Source organism: Paramisgurnus dabryanus, chromosome 4 (genome assembly GCF_030506205.2).
Source record: "Paramisgurnus dabryanus chromosome 4, PD_genome_1.1, whole genome shotgun sequence".
Taxonomy (NCBI): Eukaryota; Metazoa; Chordata; class Actinopteri; order Cypriniformes; family Cobitidae; genus Paramisgurnus; species Paramisgurnus dabryanus.
The window spans coordinates 20,804,849-20,831,270 of record NC_133340.1 but is presented as its reverse complement, the minus strand read 5'-3'; the positions used below and the strand labels follow the sequence as shown (position 1 = coordinate 20,831,270).

Genomic DNA, 26,422 nt, shown 5'->3' with positions numbered 1-26,422 from the left:
TGATTTGGTCTCCATGAAAAACAATATTTTAACTGTGTTTCAATGTAATTTTTTATCTTGGGCTGAAGAAATATTTGGATTGATATTAAATTAAAATGTAAAGTTTTAAATCAAAAATATAGTTTGAGAAAACTATTTAATTTAGCTGTAACAAATTACTAGCCTGACTACGTCAGACTTTGTACTTCCGCTAAATTTCATTACGCTTCTGTACTCAGTCTGAGATACCTCCCATTCAAACCGTTTTCCTCAGGTCTCAAAACAACCGGCGAATCAATGAACAGAGGGCGGGCTGAGAGCCGTGACGTAGACGCTAAGCGCCGAATGTACGGTTGTAGTTTGTAGTGGACATGGAGGCACAGAAAGCTATTTGCTCTGTTGTGGAGAACCGGCACTTGCCAACTTAATCCCGAACAAGAAAAGTGTTTGTTAAACATTTTGAATGGAGATTATGTTGTTGCCCTACTCCCGACAGGTTTTGGGAAAAGTTTAATTTATCAACTATTATCGATCGTCAGCGAGAAACTGTGTGCAGCACAGCTTGACGTGCACAACAATCGATATCATGGAAGGAAATTTCATTGTTCACAGTTAATGGTGGAGGACGCGTGGGCAAACATTCTTTGGTGACGTTCCTGATTAACCAGAAAAAAAGGTAGGAAGATTTAATTTACATATGGTTATGGCCGTCTGGTGGAAGAGTTTGAGAGGAGAGAGGGGCGTTCCTCCACTTAGACGTGAGTGGAAAGACACCGTAAGGATAGTGTTCAACTAGCTCTGGCCCGATTTACTTTACATAATCTGCAGAAGTCGTTCATAGCCATGTTAACTTCGGTATTTCGCTCGATGGGTTTGTTTTCACATCATGCGTGTGTTTTACAGCAGAAATTTGATGCGGCTGAGCTGGCGCATAACGCACATCATATCCAAACGTTATGTGATTGGCTTACGTTTAGACCAATGATTTTAAACTTCAGACAAGCCCCTCCCATGAGAAGGAAAACGATTGTCAATTATGCCCAGCCAGACTCTGTCTATGAAGCGAAGCAAAATAGCAGAGGATGGTTCTACCAGGCTAACAAATTACAGCAAGTTGATCCAAAGTATCACTTTTTCAGTGTTTTTAGTTAAGACAGCTCAAACATGCATTTTAGTCTGGAACTTGACATCTGAAACAAATAATGAGTAATATATTAAATTTTTTAAGAAACTAGCCCAAAACTGGAAATGAGATGCAATATCAGCATTAATAGAGAAGTGTATTCAACATAATCCTGTACATGTTTCTATTTTGTCTTTAAAACAGCCGGAACAGCTTGGATTGTCCCAGGACAACATCATCATTCTCTAGAGGCCACGGCCTATGCTGTGCTCGCTCTCGTAAAAGCAAAACAATACGACAAAGCGGGAGAAGCTGTGCACTGGCTGGCCAGACAACAAACTGACTCCTATGGTTATAGAACCACACAGGTAAACTAACAACTTCTTATTTAAGAATAATATGCATTTCTACATACATAATACATGTGTACTGTTCTGACACTACAAGCAGTAATGGGATTTTGTAATGAATGCATTCTATTATTGGGTTAAAAGTTTAAAATACTATATACTGCATAATTTACTTCACCGTTCTGTTCTAGGCAACCATCATGGTATTCCAGGCAGTAGCTGAATATCGCACACAGGTAAAGATCGATCAAAACTTCAATTTGGATGTGGAGCTGAGTGTGGCGGGAAGACACATACCAGTCAGATGGTCTATTAGTAAAGATAATGCACACGTCACACGCTCAGACAAGGTGAGAAGTCGTTCTCATTGTTTCCAAAGAGAAGAATAAATCTGATAATTCAACACACAATAATTTTGTTCACGCCAATTATTTGTGCTTTATTGTGTGAGAGATTATGAGAGTTTTGCTGTTCACATGGCTATTTTGCTCACTAGGTACTTTAAATAAGCCACTTTTTCTACTGCACATAGTTATTGATTTGATTATTCTAATAAAAACAATGGCAAACCAAACATGTGTTCACTCAACAGATTGACATAAATAAGAACTTCAATATAACTGCTAAGGGAACTGGAACGGCGACTCTATCTGTGAGTTTACTGTGCATGAGAGCTTATACAGACTAACATTTACATGAGTTTGTGAACTGAGTGTTCCTGTCGGTTTTTAGGTGCTTACCCTGTACTACGCCAAACCTGCTGAGAAGATTTCTGACTGCAAACACTTTGATCTAAGTGTTAAAATTGAACGAGAACGTTTTGGTAGGATTTTTTAACTGACAATGTTAAACTGAAACCCTGATGTTTTTACTTTATACTATGCATCTCAGTATTAAACAAAATATATTTTGTATTTAGTGAACTATGCAGGGGCTGAAGAAAGTTACAAGCTTACCATGGAATTCTTGTAAGTTAACAGAATAGAGAATAACATTGATTTATTTAATGTTCTGTATTGATCTGTATATAATACATCTGCTGATAAGACAAACATCTTTACAGCTACCAAAGTGAAACAAGAGATGCCACAATGAGTATTCTGGATGTGGGCTTACTGACAGGGTTTAAAGTGGATGAAAGAGATCTCACAGAGGTACACTGTCATGAACAACTAAGGGTGTTCTCAGACCTGTAGATCAATTACTTTGTTTCAATGTTGCATCTTTACCTTGGTTCGGTTTTCATTCACAAGGCAATATTTCCAGTTGGACAAGACTTTGTTAAAAACATTTACATTCATGCATTTGGCAGACGCTTTTATCCAAAGCAACTTAAAGTGCATTACAAGCTATACATTTTCTATCAGCATTTGTGTTCCCTGGGTTCGAACCCATGAACTGAAACGCAATGCTCTACCGCTGAGCCATACATGAAAACTATCAGGACGGAGAGATAGCAGCTTTGCGGGATTATTTTGTGGCTTTTTGGTAACTGCGGTTATATAACTTCATTATTTTGAGCAGGAATCAAAATTTTTGTAAAGTGGGACAACATTTTTACTAGGGGTGCACGATTCAGAAAATTTCACGATTCGATCCGATTTTTAGGCTCAAGATTCGATTCAAAATCGATTTTCGATTCAAAAACGATTCTTGATTTTAAAAAACGATTCACAGTATGTAAATGTAGTTTACTTCTTCCTATGTGACTGATATAGGAGATATACAATTTTAAAGAAAAGAAACACAACAAATTAAATGTAGTTTGATATTACTTTATGTCTTTATGCAAAAATAAAAACTGATATGAAGCAATTAGATGACCCCTTTTACTCTATTAAATACAATAATATAGTATATAAATGATAGACAGTGCAGGTCTATAGATTATAAATGTGACTGGTGCTATAATGGTTATTATTTCTATTAGATAGAGCAGAAGTAAGGAAAGTGCCTCTCTATTTCTCTCTTGCCAATTAAAAAAAAGCTAAATCCACTCATTATTTCAGATTCAAAAGTCTGCTTGCTGTCCCAGTGACAGGGGACTTTACATTACAGCTTTGCGTTTTGTAAATCTTGAGTCAGCTTGAGCTTTGCTCGGTCAGTGCAATAGATTTTGGAAAAGATATGGTTTATTAATAATGTTAGAAAAGAGCCCGTTTTTATCGCCATAGAAACCGTCGGCACGCTGAAACTGCACGCGAGCTTTAGCATGGTAGCGCTCACGGTCATTCTCCGCTCGACTCGGGTTTTACTCACTAATCAGACTCGGGACCCGAAGTAATTTAACTTTGACTGACCCGGACCTGACTGACCATTTCAAATACAAACGCGGAACCATACGGTCCGCGGGTGCTCCGTGAAGTTCTCAAATGGTAAAACTCTGCTCAAGTTCAGAAACATGAAGGATACAATGTGACACGAGCTTGTTCGCGTCGCATCCCAATTCATTGTGAAACAGAGAGCACGTGAACGGACACCGAGCTCATCATGTCGCACACAAAATGTCATTATTAAAGAGTGTCATCATCACAGAAAAACAAAAAAGACAAAATTTGACGCCAGAAATACTTGGGCACTTGTTAATATAACTAGGCACAGCACCCAAGTAAAGTCAATGTGTGGGAAACACTGTGACAAGAGTGTGCAGGAGTCAGAGTGAATACGACGCAGCATCATATGGGAATACTGAGACAAACTCATTTCAGAACAATAGTAACACGGCATTACAAAAAAAATTTATGAATCGATTTTTGGAATTCTATGAATCGATTCAGAATCGGCAAAGCTTGAATCGTGATTCAAATGTGAATCGATTTTTTTGCACACCCCTAATTTTTACCATGTACCTACCCAGATAGCAAGCAACCATTGAAAGAATGTTAAAAATATTTGTCAGTGTTAATCCCATGGAATCAATATGACGTTTGCATCCTCCATTAATATTACAAAAACATTGAAATTTCAACAAACTATTATGGTGATCCATGTTTGCTTTAGTTTGCTTGCTATCCAGGTATTGCGGAGAAGAGCATTTAGAAGACATTTTATAAGGAACAGGTGCATTTTCGTTTTGAATGTTGCTGATGTGCGCACCAGAATTCATTACCAAAGAGCTGTTATGTATGTTCATGGTTATTAAAGCAATAAGAGCCCGTCTGTTAGGTCAGATTGCTTTCAAACTTATCTTGAACCGCTCCAGAGTTCATTTTGGTTCGGATCCGAGCCTAATTGCTGTGTTCAACCTTCGTTTATGCCTTAACGAACCGTACTAAGGGAGAAAACGCACCAGGTTCTGAAACAAACGGTCAGGTCTGAAAACACCCTAAAGCAGAGATTAAACTACTTTTTCTAGAATCAAAACCTTATTAGATGTATGCATATGGAATGGTTGTATACAGATTTTAAACAGGAGATAGAAATGAAAGAGTGTTTAATTGTGTCAAATACTGACGTTTTTCCATTTTCTTTCCCACAGTTGGCCACAGGGAAAGACCGATTTATTCAGAAATTTGAGATGAACAAAGAGCTCTCAGAGCGAGGGTCTCTCATCCTCTACTTAAATAAGGTTATAATTGTTTGTGTTAACAGTCAAAAGCAAACTTTATTTTGTTTTCATGTTTTATACTGGAGATGCATTGATTGCTCGGTCATAAATTATAATCAAATGGTTTTAATCCTGACACGCCATTGGCACCTGGAAACTATGTCGACAAGAAGTCTAATGCTTGAAAAAGCACAGTTCAACCCTTAAATGCATAACGCTTTCCCAAATCATTTTTTCTCGGGTCTTTAGTTTACCTTAAATTAATAATAAAACAGATATTGTTTTTTAAGTTAAATTGTTGATTAAACAGATTGAGGAATACTAAAAAGCTGGAGGTCTGAGGGTAGTGAATGATGTCCTGGGTCACTACAGACCTATTTTATGCATTTAAGGGTTAAAAGGGCACACAAATGTTTTGTGTTTAAAGAAATAATGAAATGATTAAAGAAATATGCTATGACTTAACTATATCTATTATCATTGGTGTATAAAGACCTTACATAATGAACTATATTGTTTTCATTACGTTACAACAAACACTGCGGGTCCGCAACGTCCTTAATTGGAAGTCACCGTCATGTATCTACAGTAACCCTAAATGGACAATCTGCTCTACAGAGCGCGTAATATTTTTGTTTGTTGCTTGTAAAAAAAAAAACGGCAACCGACCATGAAAATCATGATTGTTGCAGTGCATCACTAGTTCATACCAAGATACCAAGTTGAATTCATGATTGCGATTGACTGTGACATGTTAAAAAGTGTCAATCATGTTATGTGCATAATTGCATGTAACTACGTTTCAAATGTTTCTAAATCACACACAGTGTGCTTTGTCAAAATAACCATATAAAGTTGTCACATACAATGTTATTATAAGTAATTTTTAATGCTTTTATTGTCTGCCTCAATAGGTTTCTCGAACAGAAAGAGAAAGAATTGTCTTCAGAATGCATAAGATGAATAAAGTGGGTTTGCTCCAACCTGCTGGAGTCACTATATATGAATATTATTCACCAGGTAAGATTTTGACACACAAACAACCCACACAGTCTTCTCTTTAACTAAACCCATGTGTTTTTTTTTAGACGCACGCTGTACAAGGTATTACCATCCTGAAAAGGAAGATGGCACTGTAAGCAGATTATGTCATGGAGATTTGTGCCAGTGTGCAGAAGGTAATGGACTTTTTACTTTATGCAGACACATATGTGCTATCCTAAAGCCAGAAACAACACACTATTTGTTGTACCGATACATCAGTCATACAGGTGCCACCACGTTCCCCCCATTTCCAGCCCCTTGACTGTCAATCCCAGGAGTGGGGAACCCTGGGTCCTGGGGGGCCACTGTCCTGCAGAGTTTAGTTCCAACCCTAATCAAACACACCTGAAAAATCAAATTAAAGTCTTCAGGACTACTTCGAAATTAATTTCAGGTGTGTTTGATTAGGGTTGGAACTAAACTACGCAGGACAGTGGCCCTCCAGGACCAGGGTTCCCCACCCCTGGCCTATACCATCTCAGTACTCTATACAGTGAATTCACTGTGACTGGCTGAACCATACTGGTTATATTACAGCTTAGTTTTAATAAATGGTGTGTAGGCATGAAGTAAAAGATGAAGTATGTCAATATATTTTAAACATAGCATTGGAAATCCATTCTGCAGGAATCTTCAAAACGAAAACATTTTTGTAAATGAATTGGGAAAATTACTTTGTATATTCAGTATCTACACTTTTAGGATATTTGAAATGTCCTCTGTTAGTAAATATTATTTACAATGAACTGAACATGTTTGTGTATGACAATTCAACATCTCTTTAAACAGAAAACTGCAGTTATCAGAATAAAAACAAGGTTAAAGAAGAGGACCGTTTGGATAAGGCTTGTGAAGCTGGCATGGATTATGGTAAAAACATTCAATTCTGTGTGCTCGTAGTTTTTTTTGGCTGTCTTACAAATGCAGTAAAAATGTTTTACCAGAACCATTTACATTTCTACAGCTCTGGTGTATACACTGAAAAAAATGAAAACTTAAAAAAATTGCTGTATACTATGGATCAACTTTTCAAAAAATTCTGTAATTTGTTACAGATAAATTTATTAGTTTTTCCCAAACTATATTTTTGATTTGGTTGAAACTTAAAAATTTTAATTTAATATCAATCAAAATAGTTCTTCAGCCCAAGATAAAAAGTTACATTGAAACAAAGTTAAAATATTGTTTTTCATGGAGACCAAAATCATTATTTTTACTTTTTTACTAAAATTACAACTTTACAACAGTTCTTTTCTAAACATGGATGATGTTTAACTTCTAAACAACTGCTGTCAGACAAGGTTACAAGTGTTCAACTATTCCAGCATCCACACACGTGATTTAGTAAACAAATCTTCTTTCTGTGTAAGTCAAATGGATATTTACCACAAAATTATTACATTAAATCTCCAGTCTGCATTTGTTTTAGATTCATTTGAAGCCATTCAAATGTGATTAGTGTTTCCTGTTGTTTAATCTCAACCATGGTGACAAAGAAAATTGTAAAAAAATCATTATTTATCCAGGCTGCAGTGAATGCTGGGAGTCCTGAATGAGATTTGTAATTTGTTGATACCCAGCATGCATTGCAGCATGAAGTTTTTCATTTAATTGTCACCATGGTTGAGATTCATAGTCTGATTCTTGATGTTTGTGCATCCCAAATATACAGCAGACATTTTTTGTGCAAAGTTTCTTTAACTCCTTAATGAAAAACTGGTGTGAAAGTGATGGATCTCATTTACATTGTTGACAGAAAATAAACTTTTGATTAGTACATTAATGAGGTGATGAACGTTACAATTAAACCAACCACCACAGGATTACACTATTAACTTTACATGTTCATAACAAATGTGGTGCATTAACATAAAGTTAATGCAAGCTGGGAAAAACAGCAAACATAAAATCAAGAGTCAGGAGTCCAACTAAAACAAACACTAATCACAATAATGGTGACTTAAAACGAAACAAAACATCAACATCTAAACCTAATAAGTGATTTGTGTTTTCTACAGCAATATATTTACTGAACATTAAGATAATGTTTTATAACAGTTTTAAAATAATAAAATGCAATGTTTCTTTGTCATTTACATAACAATCAATCAAACAAGTCAATATAATAAACAGTTATTGTTTTAAACATTATGTGAACATTGTTGTTGCTCCTTTCGACCAAACATTTAGCGAGTTGTTGCAACCGCGAACAGCACAATATGTCCTGGAGCCGTGTCGGCGTGTAATACCATACATGGTTTACTTTTTCTGCACGCTAACCAAAGACAGTAAAAGATGCTAACTCGCTAACCGGAAGTGCTTGGCAGATACAACAGGAAGTCGTTGGCAGAGTGAAAGGCTAATGGCGGCCCGCCTATTTCACCCAGGAAACTTGTCTATAAGGCTACCTAAAATTAAAACGTGAAATTGTAAAAGAACATTAAAACGATGAAGTATTAAAAATGGCACAGTTTTGAAAAAGACTGTTGCAACACTTAAGCGTATTTTTTATTTTTTGCATCAGAAAGACATCAACACTTCTGATACAAATCTCAACAACGGTGACATTAAATGGTAAGAAAGTTGCACAATTTTATCATGGCACAATGCATTATGGGAGTTATTAATGAGTTTTCTACAATCCTGGTACCCAGCATGCATTGCGGGATGATGCTTTGTTGTTGATTGTCACCATTGTTGTGTTTCATAGGCGGATTGTTGATGCCTATGAATGTCAGATGAACACCACAGATTACACTTATGAGTCAAAACAACTCTCCAGGCTTTATGGATTTTTACAGCATAGTTACAGAACAGGAGCATCACAGGATTGATAGAACATAAAATAATTTACTTTTGGTGATTTTTATTTAATTTTTGCTTGAGAAGATTGAATCATAATAATTAACAACTAGATACCAACAGTTTCAGACTTCATCTATTACATTATCTTCGCTCTAACAGATGTGCTTTAGAAACACACTATCATTACAAACAGAAGACAATAATGCTAAACTTCAAGACCCAAGTGCACAACTAAAGGAAACACTAATCGACACAGTGGTGACTTACTTTATTAACCAGATTCACAGCCGTTGTTTAGAAGTTAAACTTATCATCCCTGTAACTCTGCAAGCAAGTTGTAATTTTAGTTTTCAAACAGAGATGCTGATAGAGAAGCAAAAGTGAAAGATTGCAGCTTTTAACTCTTTTTTAAAAGTGTAAGATGGAGTCATATATACACATGGCAGTGTTAATTTATCTATTGCATTTAATATTATGACTTTCTTCATCATTTTATTATTACTTTTCCAGAAAAAGAAACAGTCTATAAGAAATTAGACACACAAACATTTTTACCAAAGTAAAAAAAATGATTTGGTCTCCATGAAAAACAATATTTTAACTTTGTTTTAATGTAATTGTTTTATATTGGGCTGAATAACTATTTTGATTGATATTAAATTAAAACGTTTTAACCAAATCAAAAATATAGTTTGGGAAAAACTAATAAATTTAGCTGTAACTTTTTTAAGTTGATCCAAAGTTTCATTTTTTTCAGTGTAGATAATGATGTTATGATATATGTTTTTAAGTTTATAAAGTCACAGTGGTGGCTATGAATCTGGCGAAACACTCAGACATCTATAAAATGAAAGTGGAGCAGGTGTTAAAAGAAGGTACAGTTTATTATTCAAAAGAAATGTGTATCTTCACTAAGCATGAAATGCATTGTTCATTTTTTCCATTAAATTTCCACAGTACATTTGTTTGCTAAGTACTTTACTGTCCTGCAGGCACTTATGTAGGCATTGAAGGGAAGGAGAGAGACTTCCTGGCTCATCCCAATTGCAGGAATTCTTTGGGATTCCAAGTAGGCAAATCGTATCTCATCATGGGCAAATCCACTGATCTGCCAAAGCTCGAGTCAAGGTAGGTGTCCACTGAATGTCTGTGTTTGTTTGTAAATATCAAGATTTGCTTGAGGTTTATGCAGGTAATATGAAATGGTTGTTTTTGGAAATAGTAAATAATTAGGGCGGCACAATGATGATAAAAATGTGGTATGCGATAACTTGCTAAATGATGCGATGTACAATATGTGATACAATAATGCTTTAAGGTTATAAAATTTGTTAGAATAATAATGAAATATATTTAAAAAGCCAAAATTATATATAAATTCTTTCTTTGTCTCACCAATCTCTCTTTCATCTGCATTGACCTAAAACTTTGACTTAACTAAATAATATTAAAGGTATAGCAGAGGATTTTCTCGAATTTAGAAAAGAACCGCATTCTCCACTTTTTAAAATAATGCAATTGCGAAACACTCCTGATTGACAACTAGGAGGACCAATAGTCTTGATGATCCACCCGGAAAAGAAAATCCTCCGCAATACCTTTAATACTTAAAAAGGTTATCTAATTGCAAACTATTATGATATGCACATTTGCGCTGTTTGGGTCTTTCGGTATATCTTGCAGCTCTGAAAATAAGTATTGTGCTTTGTACATGCGCACACTCTCACAATGTCGCTTTGTGTTTGTCTTTGTGTTACTTTTGTTGTTTTTAGAATTCAGTACATCTTGGGTGAGCAGACCTGGATCGAGTACTGGCCCACAAGAACAGAGAGTCAAACAGAGGAGTATAGAGACAGATACCTGGGCATCTCTGTACTCGCCAATAAACTCTTTAAAGAAGGATGCAGTACATAATTATGTATTTTTTTTTAATCTTGCAATAGCATTCTTACAGGATAAATGTTAAAAAATATTGTTTGTCAAAATACTTTCTTTAATTTCATAATAAAGTTTCATTTAATAAAAAATGTTAATGTGTGGCTCTACTTAATTGTAGTTTGATGCACACTTCATGGCTTTGCAAAAACATTTCAGATTTTTGAATTACAAAATTATTTTAAATCAGATAATGCTCAGAAGATAGATGAGTAAATAAAGGAAACAATTTGGCAAGCTTGAAAAGAAATTATATAAAATTATGTAAGCCAGAGAAATAAAGCAACAAAGCTAATTTTATTTTAAGTAAACAACAAGCTAAATATTGCAGCTATGAATTAAACAAATGTGACGTTGCAGATGTCAACAGACCAATAAGGTTACACATAGTGACATAGGCGGAAATCCCGGGGGGGGGGGGGGGGGGGGGCTGGACCCCCCCCATCTGAGGGTTGTCCCCCCTAAAATATCATTAAAATATGTGTATTAAAAATAATTTAATGATTTATAATACTTAAAATTGTTGTGTAAGAAGTAAAACAATACAAATGCAAACGGAGCAACAACAAAAAACGTTGTAAACATTTTGATTCCCCCCTCACTTGCCTCACAGTGGTTTGGTCCACTGCCAGCACCACATAGTCGGGTGGTTGAGAAGTGTACGGAGCCGACGCGTTAATCAGCTATATACCTACAAACCAATGTTTCCCATCACTTATCAGTTTAACCTCATATGTTTTAAAACTGGACAATTTGGACATATAAACATGAACACATTTTGTTTTATGAGAACAGAAGCAGATAAACGAACAAGAAAACATTTTTATGCATTCATGCAGAGGTGAGGCAGAGCTGAAAGTAACAAATTACATTTACTCACTTTGCTGAAATTGAGTTTTTTTTTGTGTGTGTACATCTGATGCGAGAAAGTTAAAGCCAGACTTGTATATCACCCATTTCTTTCAATGAGGCATTTCTAGATCTGGTTGTCATAAACAAAGCAGTATCATCCACTCTAGTAACTGATGAGAGAAGGATGACGTGAACTCCACTGCTTCGCTCTCATTGGTGTTCGCTCCCGATTATTGCTCATCATTTGCATAAAGTTAAACTTTTTTATGCCCCATTCAGTCAGCCACACAGAAAATGTCATGGTGTTAATTTAACCGTGGTCAGTGTTCATATGGGAACCACTGGCAGGGTGTTAAAAGCAACTCTGAAGCAGTGTTAAAGTAAACTAAATAATTAAGTGATTATTTGATTGATGATTATTGTAGACACCTGATGATAAAGAGCAGAATCACTGAAGTACAAAAAAAACCTGTGACTTCCTGTCAACTGAAAAAACATTAAATCTTTCTTTTTTCAAAACAGACTGACTTTATTTCTGTCTTTTGTCTACATTTGTCTACTTTAAATATAACAGATGTTTAGATGTTCAAATTTTATTGAAATTGTTTAATCGACATTATGATGATCAGTTTTTCCTATACAAACAATTGCAACTTTCTTACCATTAACTGTCACCATTGTTGAGATTTGTATCAGAAATCATGAAATCTCTCTTAAGCAAAAAACAACAACAACACACTAAAGCATTCCGTCAGTCTTATTCAATACAATGTCATTTGCATAGAGCTGTTTATATGCCTGTTTCGTCATATTTAATTTGTGATCAAATGTTTCACTGACTTGTAGAGTAAAATGTAATAAAAATAAACTGAGAAGGTCTGGAAGGTTTCCCTCTACATGAAGCAATGAACAAGTGGTCTTACTAAAACATTGTTGTTATTGCTTAAAGAGGAGAGTTAGATCAGTGAAAGTCAAGGGACAAATGCCTAACTAAAGGAAACACTAATCACAGTAATGGTGACTTCAAATGAACTCATAACAAACACAAACTTAAGATTTAATGTGATACATTTTGTCATAAATGTCTATTTGTCTTGTGGGACATCACATCAGAAAGAAGATTTGTCTACTAAATCACGTGTGTGGATGCTGGAATAGTTGAGCACTTGTATTTTGTTCTGACAGCTGTTTAGAAGTCAAACTTATCCATTTAGAAAATAACTCTGCAAGTTATCATTTTATTTTTCAAACAGAGATGCTGATAGAGAGGCAAATGTGAAAGATTGCAGCTTTTGGAGGCATACACCCAACAGTATTCATCTATTGCATTTAATAATTTGTCTTTCTTTATTTTTTTAGTATTTTCCCCAGAAAACGAGTCATCAAAATAAAAATTTAGAGACAGGAAAATGTCCAAAATGTAATTGATTTTAATGACCAGCAGGTGTTCACCATTAATGTCTTAATCATCACTTCATTATCTCATTAACTTTAACACTGATTCAGAGTTATATTTTTAACACCAGTCTTTTTTAACACCGATCTTGGTGTGGATTATATAAACACCAAATAGTGTTGATTTAACACTGGTAGAGTTAATTTAACACTGGGGATTTTCCTTTGCAGGTATTTGGAACAAAATACTGGGGAGGACTTTTACTCATGGCACACAGATTTTCCACCTCTGTTCACGGGTTACAGGTTGCCTGGAACGCAGCATAAGCCCTCAACGAAGCCTTAAAGGCAGCGCTGCCTGGAAGGCACTCCACGCCCCCGAGTATTCAGCCAATCACAGTACTGGTGCTAGATATCGAGCCTTCCGCCAGCTTCTGGCAGTTTGAGCTCACCATTAGTCAGGTGAGTAGCGCAGATATGGTAAGATAGAAATCTGACTGTATTTGAATACAGCTTGAAATTAGCGTTTAAGTGATGTGTTTTCATGTGTCTATGGCACGACTGTATTTTTTGTGCCAGTTTCACATATTGACTACTCAATTGTTTTTCCTTTTCAAACTCTTGTTGCTTTGGATTGGGGGGTTGGTTTATGTCTGATTTTTCAACTATTTTCACACGAGGATAAAGTTGGGTTTGGCATAGATGCAGATGTCATTTTAAGCGTTGGTTTATATTTTTATTTGTCAGAATTTTAAACTGTTTTCGCTTGGGGTTAGAGTTGGTTTAGGATGTCATTTTATGTAACAAAGTTGTCTTAACCCCAATGCCAAGCTACAATGGTAAGAAAATTGGGAAAACGTTTGAGTGACCAATACCTGAAACTGGCATGAAAAAGAAAGTTGTGCCACGAAAACGTGGAAACACGTCTCATAAACACTCAAACATTGGAGCTGAATATAAATACAGTCACATTCCTATCTTACCATATCTGCCCTACACACTGGACCAACGGTGAGCTCAAACTGCCAGAAGCTGGCGGAAGGCTCGATATCTAGCACCAGTGCTGTGATTGGCTGAAAAGCTCGGGGCATGGGGATTGCCTTCCAGGCAGCGCTGCCCTGAAGACTTTGTTGAGGGCTTAAAACATCAGCGAGCCAGGAGGTCACCTCCTGCTGAAAACTGTGCTAATTAGCTAATCCAGGTGATTGGAACAAAATACTGGAGAGGACTTTTACTCATGGCACATGGATTACCCACCTTTGGAAAAGGCATACTGGCTATCTGTATACACCAGGAGTGGGGATCCCTGAGTCCTGGAGGGCCACTGTCCTGCAGAGTTTAGTTCCAACCCTAATCAAACACACCTGAGTTTCATTTCCAAGTAATCCTGAAGACTTTAATTTGATTTTGCAGGTGTGTTTAATTAGGGTTGGAACTAAACTCTGCAGAACAGTGGCCCTCCAGGACCAGGGTTCCCCACCCCTGGTATACACTGTTAAAGATTTGCCTTTTGCCAAGAGACATGCTTTTGTCAAAGCTGTTTTTCTGCAGCTTGTGCTGAATGTGTATTTGACAACTGTCTAGCTTCTATAATTTAATCTCAGTTAACCACTGCATATCCTGTGATTGTTTTGCCTTCGTTATCTTTATAACACGAGCCATCTACAAACCACACTTCTCCCTTTTCTAATGGTGTGTTCCGTAAATCTGGTCTGGGCAGAACTAGTTGATCTCTGTTAGTTCAGTATTACATCTCTGTATGGAAATGTGCGGTTGGGAGATAAGCACGGTCATACAAGACAGATAAGGAGCAGGTGATAAGAACTGCAGCTTAGTTTGTAAAGGTAAAATATCTACAGCACGGGGAATTAAAATTGTTAAAGGGTGAAATAAATAATTTCATTTGATGCTTCTACAGCCATTGCTGCGGCACAGACTGCCTGCGCACAAGGCGGTAGGGCTGATGCTACCATATCTATTTTTAATTTTTATTTATTTTATTTATTCGTTTAGCTGACGCTTTTTTCCAAAGCGACTTACAATTGCTATATATGTAAGAGGTCGCACGCCACTGGAGCAAGGTGTTAAGTGTCTTGCTCATTGACACAATGGTGTTTCACAGTGGATTTGAACTCAGGTCTCTCACACCAAAGGCATGTGTCTTATGGCGCTTTTCCATTGCATAGTACCCCACGGTTTGGTTTGGTTTGGTTTAGTTTGGGTCGGGTCAGCTTACTTTTGGGAGCTTTTCCATTGGGTGCAGTACGTAGTACCCGATACTTTGTTCATACCACCTCGGTTGGGGTTCCAAGTGACCCGAGCTGATACCAAACGTGACGCGAAAAACTGTAGGTCACTGATTGGTCTGAGAGAAGCGTCATCGCTATATTGTAAATATTAGCTTTAGCTTACTGCTAGCTTGCGCTGTCTCAAGCAAACATGTTGTTATCTGTGTTCTGCTATAAGTTTCCAAACACCTTTTTGGCGATAAAAAACATCCACAGGTTGAGAATCCGGGACACCATAACAGTTTTTTCCAGACTTGCAGTTTGTCGCGGCACATTCGCAACGTGCACGTCCGCATTATATATGCTTAAATGCAACTTGAATGATGCTCAGCGGAGCGCCGTCGACTGACGCCACAGGTCGGGTGTTTGAACAGAAACTGTCATGTGAGACAGAGGTAGTTATTAAAGCAATGTGCAAACATCTATTTGTGGTGGCCAATTTTAATTTTGTGGCGGACTGAGAAATAAATGAATGTATGGGAATGTACAATAACGCTCGTACGTGTATGATGTCACAGCAGTAGGCAGCGTAAATATAACGACATGCCTATAATCCCTCCCACTCCGAAGTGATACTAAACTCGATGGAAAAGCTAACCACGCCAAAGTGAGGTGAGCTGACCCGACCCAAACTAAACTAAACCGTGGGGTACTATGCAATGGAAAAGCGCCATTAGGGCGCACTCACATTATCCAAACCAAACCATGCCCCAGCCCGATTGTTACCCCTCCCTACTCCCCCAGGTGCACACACTCACACTGTCCTTTGTATCGATTCGAGTCCGGGCGCACATTCGTCATTAAGATGCGATTGTTTTGAAAAAAGCAGGAAGTAAAGCTCTCTCTTAACACTGGAACCCACCGTAATGATAAATCTGTGTTTTTTATTCGGAGTTGTTTGGTGCGCGATTACAGACAGCCCTCTCACATGTCATCATATTGCTTAGTTGATCTGTCACGTGTGCAGCTCAGACATTCACGTAACCCTACTGCTCGCATCAAAAGATTTTTACGGAGGCAGATGAAGGTGAGTGGTCACGCAACTGACGTCTTCACCTTTTGAAAAAAGTGGATAAGGGCGCACTCACGCTATCCAAACCAAACCGCGCTCGGGCGCGTTTGACCCCCAAAGCCTAGGGATGGCTCCCGCGAAACTAACGTTTCGACACTGTGTCGAGATCCCGAAGCTTAAATGTTTCGAAACACTGCTCCGAAATGTGATTCGAAACACCCATGTCACGTGATGAAGTGATTCGAAACACCAAGCGGTGCATTTCACAAGTATTTCGAAAGGTGGCGTACCTGTCGAATCTGCTTCGAATCTTAAACTGACAGGGTAGGAAACAAAACTGACAATACCTCATAGATGCGTTTTGGCAAGATCAAATACTATAAATTACTGAAAAGAAGTAATTTTTCCTCATAGGTATGTAACACTTAGGCTACTTACAGAAAATGCATGCCAGCAACAAGTGTCCCTTGTGTGAGAATGTTTTCAAAGGCTTGAGAAATTATATGTAAAAAAGTAGCTGGTTGAGTTTATCAACACAGAACAATTTATATATGTGAATAAAGATCTTTATATCTAAACAATGTGGCATATTATGGCTTGATATATTTTATGAATCTCTTTTTATTTATTTGGTATATCTCTATTCTATTTTTTTTTTTCATTAAATAGACCCGAATAGCCTATAGTTATCGACAATTGTGAGCCTAAAAGCTCATGTAGTTGTCAAACAGATGTTAAAACAACAACAAAAAACATTTTTTTATATTGACGTAGTGCATGCATTTCCCAGGTTCGATCCTAAGATCTACGCATGAGAGTCGAGAGCACTATACACTCTCCCATTCTATCACTTGTGTGTCAATCAAACAACATGTGGGATACAATTTGTCAGCCCTCGTCTAAAATCTTGTCAAGGCTGCTTCATGTAAAGACATGCAAACGACCGCTAGGTGTCACTGTGGAGGCGGTTTCGGATTGATGTTTCGAAGCCTCGAAACATACGGCACAATTGATTCAACTGTTTCAGTGCTTCACGAAGCCTCGCTCTGCCCACACCTACCAAAGCCTGGTTTGTTTGACTACACTCTAAAAAAATAATCCGTAAAAAACGGATAATGTCCTGGCAGAAAAATTACATTTTCCGTTCTTTCACAGACATTTCCGTTTATTCAAAAACAGAACATTCTGTAGATTTATAGAAAACTGTCCGTAGATTTACAGAACATTGTCCGTAGGCTTTAGGGACACTTCAATCTGCCTATGAAACGCAACAAGGGTGACAATGCCGCAATGCATGCTGGGTACCAGGATTGTAGAAAACTCTTTCTTACCATTTACTCTCACCATTGTTGAGATTTGTATCCAAAATGTTGATGTCTCTCTGAAGCAAAAACCACAGCTGACACATTTGCAGCAATCTTATTCAATACAGTGTCTTATTACATCAGTATAGAGTGTCAGTCTTATACATTTCAGATTCTTATTTTGTATTCTTATTTTATCATTTCATATTTAAATGCTAGGCAGCATAACATAAAAACAACAAAGCTTAGATTACATCATATACACTTCCATTTACTAAACGTTGTGGTAAATATCCATTTGACTCACACGTCACGTCAGAAAGAAGATTTGTCTACTAAATCACATGTGTTGATGCTGGAATAGTTGAACACTTGTATCTTGTTCTGACAGAATTTGTTTAGAAGTTAAACATCATCCATGTTAGAAAAGAACTCTGCAAGCAAGTTGTAATTTTAGGTTTCAAACAGAGATGGTGATAGAGAGGCAAAAGTGAAAGATTGCAGCAGGAGTTGTTGCACCCATAATGCAACATGTTTTTTAAAAAAAACGGATAAACGCCTGTAAAACATAAATACGGAAAATTCCTTCATATTTACACAGTACTTTGTCCGTTTTTTTTAACGGATTTTTTTTAGAGTGTAGTGTGATCGCTCTGTTCCGCTCCCGGGCGTGGATTGGTTAATTGCGCCGCGGCCGGGTTGTAGAGGTGGGCCGGAGCGTGGTTCACTTGGGCTCAGGCGCAGAAGGTAAGGGTGGTGATAGCGCAGTGGATAAGACACTCGCCTTTGGTGTGAGAGACCCGGGTTCGAATCCACTGGGACACACCATTGTGTCCCTGAGCAAGACACTTAACCCATAGTTGCTCCAGAGGCGTGCAACCTCTGACATGTACAGCAGCTGTAAGTTGCTTTGGATAAAAGCATCAGCTAAATGAGTAAGTAAGTGTGAGCGCAATCGCCCCTGAGCACGGTTGGGTTTGGATAGTGTGAGTGTGCCATCACCACCCCAGAAATATCTAATTTCTTAAAAGGTACAGGTCTTAACTTTGTGCCATATTTTTGTAACAACACAGAGGTCATGAATTTCATTCTGCAATCTACACTGTAATAAAAACAAAATCTGTAGTTTTTACCAAGAAATACTGGCAGCTGTGGTTACCAGAACAATTCTGTAAAAAATACAACTTAAAACCGTAAAAACAACACACTCTAAAAAAAAATCCGTAAAAAAACGGATAATGTCCTGGCAGAAAATAACATTTGGATAATGTCCAAATTGAAAAACAACTAAGCTTATATAACATCATAGACACTTCCCTTAACTCAAGCATCAAACAAGTTGTAATTACTACAAGCAAAAACACTGTTGCAATGTTAAAAGAGCAGAGTCAGTTCTGGAAGGTCAAGGGACAAAAGCCTAACTAAAGGGAACATTAATCACCATAGTGGTGACTTCAAATGAAGCTAACACAAACTGTATATTTAATGTGATAAATGTTGTGGTAAACATCCATTTGACTTACACGTCACATCAGAAAGAAGATTTGTCTACTAAATCACATGTGTCGATGCTGGAATAGTTGAGCATTTGTATCTTGTTCTGACAGCATTTGTTTAGAAGTTAAACATCATCCATGTTTAGAAAAGAACTCTGCAAGCAAGTTGTAATTTTAGGTTTCAAACAGAGATGGTGATAGGGAGGCAAAAGTGAAAGATTGCAGCAGGAGTTGTTGCACCCATAATGCAACATGTTTTTTTAAAAAAACGGATAAACGCCTGTAAAACATAAATAAGGAAAATTCCTTCATATTTACACAGTACTTTGTCCGTTTTTTTACGGATTTTTTTTAGAGTGCACCACTGTTGTATGCATTACAGCGAACTTTTGTACATTTTTCAAATCTTACCTGTATATAGAATTTATTTGATTAATTAACAGTTTAGAAACTCTTCTTTTTTAATGGTAAAATGCAGATGAGATTGCCAGACAACCACCCTAAAAATATACGAACATGTAAACAACTTTTTGTATTTCATTAACTAATATAATTTTATTCATTTCTTAAAATATGCAGAAAACCACTATAATCCAGGTGATGTAATAGACAGCTGCACAAAGAAACAAAGTTTGTTGTAAAATTCTTACAAATTGTTAATTACTTGCCAACAATTTAAAAAAAAAACTATGCACATACACCAAGATTGTATCATACAAACAAATACAAAACAACATCAGGGTAAGTTATTAAATCGCTCAGTGTCTACATGAGTCCATTTTACAGAGATAAAAAGTGACACTTAAATAATGACATGATGAATGAACATTAATGATGAAATAGAGAGCAGTCAAAACACAAGTACAACTGAACTACAGACAAAATGAGACAAGATCTCACCATAGGAGAATTAAACACAAACACCATTAACATCTATACTTATTACAAACCAGTTTTACTTCATTTCTGTCATACAATTACATAATCTCTTATTGAGAATTAACAGAAGGTTAGATGATGATTTATCAAAAATGTTGTGTTTGAAGTCACCATTATGGTGATCAGTGGTTGTTTTAGTTGGGTCTTGAGCCTCAACAGTTACCTAATTCCTTTTTGTCATTTGTGTTAGTGGATTACACAGAGCACTTAATGGTGATGAAAGGGGTTGTGAAAACAAGTCTCCAATATTTCTTTACTGTTAAGTGTTTTGGTTTATCCACCAAAAGATGTAAGCGACGGGTAATTATAGTAGGAGAGAAACTGGTTTAATGTCTGGTGTATGTGGTCTTCTGCAAATATAGCTGTTGGGCTAGAAAGAGTTTTGTGAAGTAATGGTTGGGACTGTCTAAAAAGGTTTTTTGACACTTCATATTCATATCAAGATTCAACCTACAAACCTCAATAGTTGTGACCATCAAAAAACTAATTTAGATTAACTGCAATGCATGCTGGGAGTTGTGGATAAGTTTGTACTATGATAATACCCAGCATGCATTGCGGCATGCAGCTTTCATGTTTTGGGTCACCGATGTTGTGATTTGTATGCTGATTCTTGATGTCTAGACTGATTTTGTTTAGTCATGGAATCGCCTGATATTATTTTTACTAGTTTATAGTCTAATTGTCTAAATGTATTGCCACTCTGTAACATCGTCCTACTAGAAAACATATGTATGGGGAACAGAAAGAACTTAATGTTCACATTTAGAATTTTTTGAGAATTTCCTGCTTGGTAAACTTTAACATGACTAGACCATTACTAAAAATCTACCAACATCACTAGATTTTATTTATGTTAGCTTCTTAGACCATAGTTTATGTGTATTGACACATTATTCTAACAGTTAGAGAAAGCTTAACCCAAAGACCTACGAGCCAAGTGCCCCAGTTAAGGAATCAAAGAAATTCTGTATACAGGTAAGATTTGTAAAATTTACAAAAGTTCACTGTAATGCATACAACTGTGGTGTTGTTGTTTTTATGGTTTTAATTTGTATTTTTTACAGAACTTTTCTGGTAACCACAACTGCCAGTATTTCTTTGTAAAAACTATGGATTTTTTTACATTGTATTGTCTGCACAAAGGGTTTAGTATAATCAGGCAAAGCCAGCACAGTGGAAGAAACTAATTCTTGTTTGATCTTATCGAAAGCACCATTCGCTTCTAAAGTCCACTGAACTTCCTCTTTCCATGCCATAGTTGTGCAATAGATTAAATCTAGCAAAGAATTTGCTTGTTTTTTCTGAGTCTGTATAAATTTCCCTTTAGCTGTGAGACTGTGACCCAAATAGTTCACTTCCTTTTTCACCCACTGCAACTTCTGCGTTTTAACTTTTTTCCTGTCTTTTCTAAATGTAGGAACAGAGCTATTGAATCTGTCCTACACTGCTCTTCCGTTTCATACACTGAAAAAAATAAAACTTTGGATCAACTAAAAAAAATTGCTGTATACTATGGATCAACTTAAAAAAAATTGCTGTAATTTGTTACAGCTAAATTTATTAGTTTTTCCCAAACTATATTTTTGATTTGGTTGAAACTTAAAAATGTTAATTTAATATCAATCAACTATAACATATAAAGTCTGATTTTCACACTATGACACCTTTAATGTAATAATTTTGTGGTAAATATCCATTTGACTTGTGATTACATCACGTCAGAAATAAGATTTGTTTACTAAATCACGTGTGTGGATGCTGGAATAGTTGAACACTTGTATCTTGTTTGGACAGCAGTTGTTTAGAAGTTAAACATCATCCATGTTTAGAAAAGAACTCTGCAAGCAAGTTGTAATTTTAGTAAAAAAGTAAAAATGATGATTTTGGTCTCCATGAACAACAATATTTTTATTTTGTTTCAATGTAATTTTTTATCTTGGGCTGAAGAACTATTTTGATTTATATTAATTTAACATTTTTAAGTTTCAACCAAATCAAAAATATAGTTTGGGAAAAACTAATAAATTTAGCTGTAACAAATTACAGCATTTTTTTAAGTTGATCCATAGTATACAGCAATTTTGTTTAAGTTAATCCAAAATTGAGTATAAATTTTTTTTTAAGTGCAGGAATATTACAGGAACACTAGGGTGTGGTTTCCCAGACAGGGCTTATCCCAGACTTAAAGGCATGTTTGAGCTGCTTTAATTTAAAAACATCTTGCACTGACACATCTTAACATATATCAGTGCCATTGTTTTGTCTAAAGAAGCACACCAGTATTATTTTTTGTAAGGTTTGTTTGTAAAAACAATTTAAATGTCCTAATTAAGGCCTAGTCCTGGATTAATCTAAACCCTGTCGGGAAACTGCCCCTAGAAGTTTATATTGATCGACAGCATTTTTAGCATAATGTTATTTGTGATGGTTCTCATTTATTAATCATATTGGATAATCAGAATTAAATGTAAATGCACACAATATTAACACAACAAGCTTTGGTTTGTATTTCAAGTGCTTTTCACCTACAATGAAAATGAATCTGGTCAGTCTTCTTTACTCACTGCCAGAATAAAAGGTAGGGGAAAGCAGGGGTAAAAGTAACATTTTTCAGAAAACATTTTATTTTAAAGGATAGTGTTTTAAACAGAGATATTTGCTGTGGTCAATAACTCACGAGTGTGGTCTATCACAGTGGTTCCCAAATCCAGTCCTCGGGACCCCCCTCCCAGCATGTTTTAGATGTCTCCTTATATGAAACACCTGATTCTACTCATCAGGCTCCTTCCAGCCTAGCCAACAGAGAAAAGTTCTAAGAATGTTTTGTAATATGCAGTGACAACCAATTAATTAAAATAATTTTAATGGTAAAAGATGAACATTATGGTACAAAAGCTCCAGATTGAACTGAAGTTTTATTAAACCTGGGATTTTCCTTTAACGCTTTTAATCAAACATGCGGTTTAGTATTTTGAAGGTCAGCAATATTGTATGTAAATTGTTGGAGAAGTGTCTCATAAAACGCATCACTTCTCATGCTAAAGATCACAGCTGAACTTTGAAGACACACATGAGTGATGGAGTCAGAGAACATCTATTACAACACCGAACACAAGAATTACAGCAACTCCATTAACCTGAGAGATATTTCCACTGATCGAAACGCAGATGATAACCAGAAACACTGCATGAGTTTTATCCAGAATCAAGCAGTCATTTACAGTAAGATGAGAATTACATTTAAAAACACAAAGAAACGTTTTCACATATTTATTAGTAATATGTGACCAGTCACGGAAAGTAGTGACAGAAGTCTGGGCCATTTTGAGTTATTCACTGATTCTGAAAGTGCAGTTTCTAAGCTTCCCAACGATGTGTAACACATGGAAATCTGATAAGATTTGGAGAAGTTGTGGCCATTTGAATGTTACACATTCAAGAAAGAGAATGCTGAGAAATTTGAGGAAGAAAAAAGTTAACACTTTTCCCTTTTCCCTAGCTGGAGAGACAATAGGGCTCATTTACATCTCATTTAGCTAAGCCATACCCCTGTAAAGCCGTTTTGAGCTACAGATGTTCTAGCACCATATTTAGTATTTTGTGAAAGAAGTCCGAATGACAACATGCAACAATAAACAGGACTTTTACCTTTGTGGGGATCACAAGTCGAATCCAGTCTGTTTCAGATGTGTGAATAATCCAATGACCATTTTTGTCGACAAATGCATATAATCCGTGAAATATAGATATATAGTCTATTGTTTACATCAGATTTCGCATGAACGTCTGGTAATACAATATAATATACAATCTGAGGACTATTTACATTGTAACATGAAAGGGTATATGAGATTACACTCCAGTAATTTACGTTCCATTAAATAAATGAACCCGCCTTTAAAGTTTGTATTTAAAATAGAGCTGTAGTATAATAGATAATCCAAACAGCACCGTCGAAAACATGACGTCCTTTAGAGATGTTACCTATCGCTTGCTTGTTCCTCAGTCAATGACTTCATAGAAAATATTGATAGACAAAACATGTAGCCAATTATATAATGAATTCTCTCTGTAACATATGTGTGTTTGGATTCATGCTGAGCTGCAAGAAATGACATAGAGATGATGTCAAAGTACAGCGAGAGCGAGTCCAAATTAAACTACTCCGTAAGATTTCTTGAAAAGCTCACGCGGTACTTTGACGTCATCCGACTGCGGCGCCCCATAAAGTCAGTGACGCGGCTGACTGTTATTTGTTCTGCCCCAGCTTCTTTTATTTTTCTTTTGTTTTGTGCGCGAAGCTTCGTTTACAGTCTGTGAAGAAAATGACGCTATAAGTTTGAAAAAAACAAACTTAGCAAACATGTCTGAGGAACAGGGCAGCCACGTCACTACAGTCACGTGACTTCATGCTCGAGCCGGAAGAGAAAACAATGGTGAATAAAGTCGTCATTCTGCAGATAGGAGTTTTCCTTACTCAAACATGTTCTGAGGGCAGAAAGAATGTGATTGGTTCACAAAAACGACCAATCAAAATGCTCGTTACTGGTTTAAGCCCTCGACGGAGCCTCCAAGGCAGCTTCTGCAGTGAAGCAGTTCGAGCTCACCGTTGGTCAGATGAGTAGCGCAGATATGGTAAGATAGGAACGAGACTGTTTTTGAATTCAGCTCGAAAAGTTTCGAGCATTTAAGTGACGCGTTTTCACGTGTCCGTGGCACGACTTTCTTTATCGTGCCAGTTTCACATATTAGATATTCAATTTTTTTTCCTTTTTTCAAACCATTGTCGCTTGGGATTGGGGTTAGATTTGTGGTTTTCAGCACATTTTTATACTGCTTTCGCGCGAGGATGGGTTTGGGTTAGAATGGCATTGTTTATACGTTTATTTGTCAGAAATTTAAATTGTTCTTGCTTGGAGTTGGGGTTAGAGTTGGATTAGGGTGAGGATGTCATTTTATGTAACAGAAAGTTGTTCTAACCCCAATCCCAAGCGACAATGGTAAGAAAATAGGAAAAACAATTGAATAACTAATATGTGAAACTGGCACGAAAAAGAAAGTCGTGCCACGGACACGTGAAAACGCGTCACTTAAATGCTCGAAACTTTTCGAGCTGAATTCAAAAACAGTCTCGTTCCTATCTTACCATATCTGGGCTACTCATCTGACCAACGGTGAGCTCGAACTGCTTCACAGCAGAAGCTGCCTTGGAGGCTCCGCCGAGGGCTTAAACCAGTAACGAGCATTTTGATTGGTCATTTTTTTGAACCAATCACACTCTTTCTGCCCTCAGAACATGTTTGAGTAAGGAAAACTATTTTCGATGCTTCAACACAATCTTACTGACCCACTGATGTCACATGGACTACTTTGATGATGTTTTTATTACCTTTCTGGACATGGAAACCGTACATAGATTTTCAATGGAGGAGACATAAAGCTCTTGGACTAAATCTAATGTTAAAACATCTTAAACTGTGTTCCGAAGATGAATGGAGGTCTTCCGAGTTTAGAACGACATAAGGGTAAGTCATAAATTACATTATTTTCAGTCACGCTAGTCACACTGTTCCCTTTGGGGGCTGAGGCGAAAACACAAGCTTATACAGTATGTAAATATATACACAGACAATGACGCCCCCCGCTGCACACTAGAATCTCCGGAAAAACAAGCCGATTTCAACCGCAAAGTGTACGCTTTTAAATATACAAAAACTGCTATCTCAAACATGGAGGGGCTTCTTCGTGATCTCAACTAACAGATTCTGCAATAAAACGAAAATCACAAATTTTGAAAAAAAAAACTTTGTTTCTCATTATCTCAAAACTTGTGCTGCCGACTTGTGTCACTGGTTTCCGTGACGGGTCACATATGTGAAGTTTTAGCACAAAATACCCCCCCAGATAATTTATTATAGCATGTTAAAAGTGCCACTGTATAGGCCTGAGCAGAAGTGTGCCATTTTTGGGTGTGTCATTTAAAATGCAAATGACTGGATGAAAGGCAAACACTGATCACAATGATGGTGGTTTGTTGTAATTGAAACTAAATTGTGTTGTCAATTCCTTTGTTTCTCTCTCTTTCTCTCTGTACTTAATGGCAGTGTTGTGGTTGGATAGTGCAGATAAAGGGGACGGTATTATTGTAATTCGCCTTGCTATACCTCACAAAACAGGCGAAATCTGAACCACCTAATTTTTTACATGCTTGCATAAAATGGCTTTCCCAAACAAAGTTACTGGGTTGATCTTTTTTTATCACGTTTTCTAGGTTGATAGAAGCACTGGGGACACAATTATAACACTTAAACATGGAAAAAGTCTGATTTTCACATTATGACCCCTTTAAT

The 26,422-nt window shown here is 36.6% G+C and overlaps 1 protein-coding gene across 1 annotated transcript in view; it reads left to right on the top strand.

Annotated features, from left to right (window-relative positions):
- LOC135760484 (complement C3-like) overlaps positions 1–10,877 on the top strand; it is a 65,553-nt gene extending 54,676 nt beyond the window's left edge. Inside the window, exons 29-41 of the mRNA XM_065274479.2 lie at positions 1,307–1,470; positions 1,644–1,802; positions 2,045–2,104; positions 2,185–2,275; positions 2,372–2,420; positions 2,516–2,606; positions 4,931–5,020; positions 5,914–6,019; positions 6,088–6,177; positions 6,833–6,913; positions 9,640–9,723; positions 9,841–9,976; positions 10,621–10,877. Of these exons, the coding sequence (XP_065130551.2) occupies positions 1,307–1,470; positions 1,644–1,802; positions 2,045–2,104; positions 2,185–2,275; positions 2,372–2,420; positions 2,516–2,606; positions 4,931–5,020; positions 5,914–6,019; positions 6,088–6,177; positions 6,833–6,913; positions 9,640–9,723; positions 9,841–9,976; positions 10,621–10,762 (1,343 nt within the window). The 3' untranslated portion in view covers positions 10,763–10,877. The remainder of the gene's footprint in view (positions 1–1,306; positions 1,471–1,643; positions 1,803–2,044; positions 2,105–2,184; positions 2,276–2,371; positions 2,421–2,515; positions 2,607–4,930; positions 5,021–5,913; positions 6,020–6,087; positions 6,178–6,832; positions 6,914–9,639; positions 9,724–9,840; positions 9,977–10,620) is intronic.
- The last annotated feature ends 15,545 nt before the right edge of the window (positions 10,878–26,422 follow it).